This window comes from Pinus tabuliformis, chromosome 3_2, assembly GCF_031772625.1.
Source record: "Pinus tabuliformis cultivar Carrire ecotype Pingquan chromosome 3_2, CPIR1, whole genome shotgun sequence".
Lineage (NCBI taxonomy): Eukaryota > Viridiplantae > Streptophyta > Pinopsida > Pinales > Pinaceae > Pinus > Pinus tabuliformis.
Window position 1 is genome coordinate 747,122,654 of NC_142302.1, and position 2,926 is coordinate 747,125,579.

At 36.2% G+C, this 2,926-nt stretch overlaps 1 protein-coding gene across 1 annotated transcript; it reads right to left on the bottom strand.

Moving 5' to 3' along the window:
- Nucleotides 1-1,269: 1,269 nt before the first annotated feature.
- LOC149182747 (KDEL-tailed cysteine endopeptidase CEP2-like) lies at nucleotides 1,270-2,561 on the bottom strand. Its single transcript, XM_089414654.1, has 4 exons — nucleotides 2,226-2,561; nucleotides 1,905-2,031; nucleotides 1,576-1,802; nucleotides 1,270-1,413 (listed from the first exon to the last, which is right to left on the bottom strand). The coding sequence occupies exons 1-4, from the start codon at nucleotides 2,559-2,561 to the stop codon at nucleotides 1,270-1,272; spliced, it is 834 nt and encodes a 277-aa protein (XP_089270780.1).
- Between the last annotated feature and the right edge of the window lie 365 nt (nucleotides 2,562-2,926).

Below are 2,926 nucleotides of genomic sequence, written 5' to 3' on the forward strand. Positions count from 1 at the left end.
CAACCTCCTTCCTTGTGTCTCACTCCCATTGGAGAAAAATATAAATCCTTCTTTCTCACCCCATTGGGGAAAAAATGTATATTTTTTAAAATGAAATGAAACTAAAATAAAAAAAGGAAAAAAATACATAAATGAAATGTACAAGTATATTTTTTGTAAGCTTATATCATATTACCTCACAAAATAGAAATTTCTAGTGCATCATTCATCCATCCACTCTCAACAATTTTACGGCAGAAGGTCTCAATCTGCCCATTGGGAAACCAGATAGTTTTGACCATCTCCCTATAGAGTAATTTGTCCAAAACTGCAAAAATTTTAATAATTGCAACATAACTAGAATTTCTACAGCATAATTATAACACAAAAGACTATCAGCGAAAATATGTTGGCCATTACTTACTATCAGAGGCACCATGCAACATAAAGCTAAGAAATATACTGGAAATAGAACTCCATGCATCTCCATGTATAGGGGTGGCCACCCCACCCCCACCATCTAATGTAATTCATTCTTGAAGGTGGAGGGCTCCACTTGCTCCACATAGTATCCTCTAAACACACTCTATCAAAAATTTATTTATTTTTTAAAATAACTCTAAATTTAAAATTTAGAAGTAATATAAATGTTTTTATCATTTCATTCTTTTCACACTCATACACATTTTACAAAAAACACGAGATTTTCTAATAAAAACTATTTTAATGCATTACCAATAATAATGCAATACAATAATGTATTCTAAGCATTAAAATTTTACAAAATAAATTAATAATATGTTGTACCTATTAAACTTCTATAAAATAAGCTATATTTAATAAAATAAACTGTAAATCTTCATACTATTGTATCTTATTTTTAGAGTTCCAAACTTTTGTCATGGCAATTGCTACAATTCTTCAGTGAATTATTGGGGCCAAGGTTAAACATGCAACACCACACATTCCTTCTGGTACTTCAAAGTCTCTTAACAATCTAATGTATCCTGCTTCTCCCCAATCTTGTCCCCAATAGTTCTTGAGTCTCTAAAACTTAATTCCCTTATTTGCTCCCTTAACTGGGCTGCCATATCCAACCAGTACACCTCCATGGTCAATTACTAATTCCCATCAATTGTCATTTTTTGGACCACATGGACCACTAAACAATTACTAATTCCCATCAATTGTCATTTTTTGGACCACATGGACCACTAAATATTCCTTGCTTAACAAACAAAATTTGGATAATTACACTTCCTCAACAACAATGTAAAAAATAGTAACCACTTACTCCTTATAAAACTGAAACTCCAGACTGCCTGTTTGAATCGGTACAGCTATAGGTTGTGTAGTTACGACTGATTTGAAAGATGTTTCATCCTCATCGGGGACAAAGAGAACCTCATCCATGGTTGCATCTGGATTTCCAATCTATATCAAAACAAAACAACACAATGATTTGATTGTCTTACAAATTATAATAATGTTATTATTATAAATATTATTATTTAATGATATCTAACACAATAAATATTAATATTTAATATCTAACTATCTTGATGCACAAATCCATCTTAGTATTAATCATTAAACCTTGTTATTGTACCTCTTCGAATCGGCACGGCGCCTGAAAACCCTGATCAACCCTCCGGTGTCTATTATATATTTGAAGATATCGATAGGCGTCCCTCCGGAATCGCAAGTATAGCCGAAGGGATTGCAATCAAGCGATTGCTGCGCTGATAGGCTAAGCAAATTGCCTGTTCTGATAAAGTGGATGCCCTCTACAGCGCCTGCAGTGAAAAATGCCCAACAACAACCTGCAAGGCCAAAAAATAAACAGTATGCACGAGACACCAGGGAAAAAATCCAGCTCCTTAGTTACCATTCGAAATTGAAATTATTTCTCTCATAATACATACCGCAGGTGCCTTGATTCTTCACACTGGATACCGCTCCCCTACTCCTCCAATCAAAAGACCTTGGCAAGGTGTTCGAGTTCTGGGACGTGAATGATACATTCTTCAGTCCCCTTCTCTTGAGTTTCTCCTGTGGAGGTTTGCAGTTACACCAAACGTGAATGATACATTCTTCCGTCCTCTTTTCTTGAGTTTCTCTCGTGGAGGTTTGCAGTAGCCGTTTCAACATCGATCAAACAGAAACAATGTGAAATACATAGATACTGTGAATAAGAAGAATCTGGAAATTCCAACATAGTGATTCACTTATTTTTGAGCAATTACATATTCTATAGAGGTGCAGTGATTCTTCTTCGAGTACATTGCTCTGAATTCTTCGTTACTCAGATCCGCAAACTTATTCAATCCAAGTCTGTACGTTAGATTCTTTTTATTCACAGAGTCTATGAATTTCACATTGCTCTTAAATATTTCGAATCGCTCATCCGATGCATTTCTCGGGGAGCGTTGCCGAGGCAGCCAGTTATGATAAAGGAGTCGCAGACTTTCTTCAGACTCGAGGTCTTTGTCTGTAAATCCAGGAGACTTGCGGGTTGCATTCACTGATAAAGCCCACAAGGCTGCCAGCACCAGAAACAGAAACAGGACCGCCCTTGCCATTAGTAAACAACAATAATTCACACAAGTATGCCCACAAATAATGTGAATTGGTGGAGATAAACTGGAAGAGGATCTCGTTATATAGTAACTAGGACCGAGTGTAATCCAATGACATCATTAGTGGCGTCAAATTAGAACTCTCCATCTAATAAGTCAATGACTATGTTGGGATTTCGAGATTCTTCTTATTCACAGATTCGATGTGTTTCACATTTTCTTTAAATATTACGAATCGGTGGGCATGCCTGCTCATCCGGATCCATATTTCTATTTGATCGATGTTGGAGCGGCCACTTATCATAAAGGAGTGGCAAACTTTCTTCAGACTCCAGCCGTAGAACCCGTTAAGTATGCCCAGAAATAAG

What these genes read in the sequence shown, in the direction of transcription:
- LOC149182747 (XM_089414654.1), bottom strand. Translation starts at nt 2,561, where the DNA reads ATGGCAAGGGCGGTCCTGTTTCTGTTTCTGGTGCTGGCAGCCTTGTGG. An exon ending in ACTGCACCTCTATAGAATAT is followed by an intron (nt 2,032 to 2,225) that starts GTAATTGCTCAA and finishes AAACCTCCACAG; the next exon opens with GAGAAACTCAAGAGAAGGGG. An exon ending in CGAAGAGGTACAATAACAAG is followed by an intron (nt 1,414 to 1,575) that starts GTTTAATGATTA and finishes GTTTTGATATAG; the next exon opens with ATTGGAAATCCAGATGCAAC.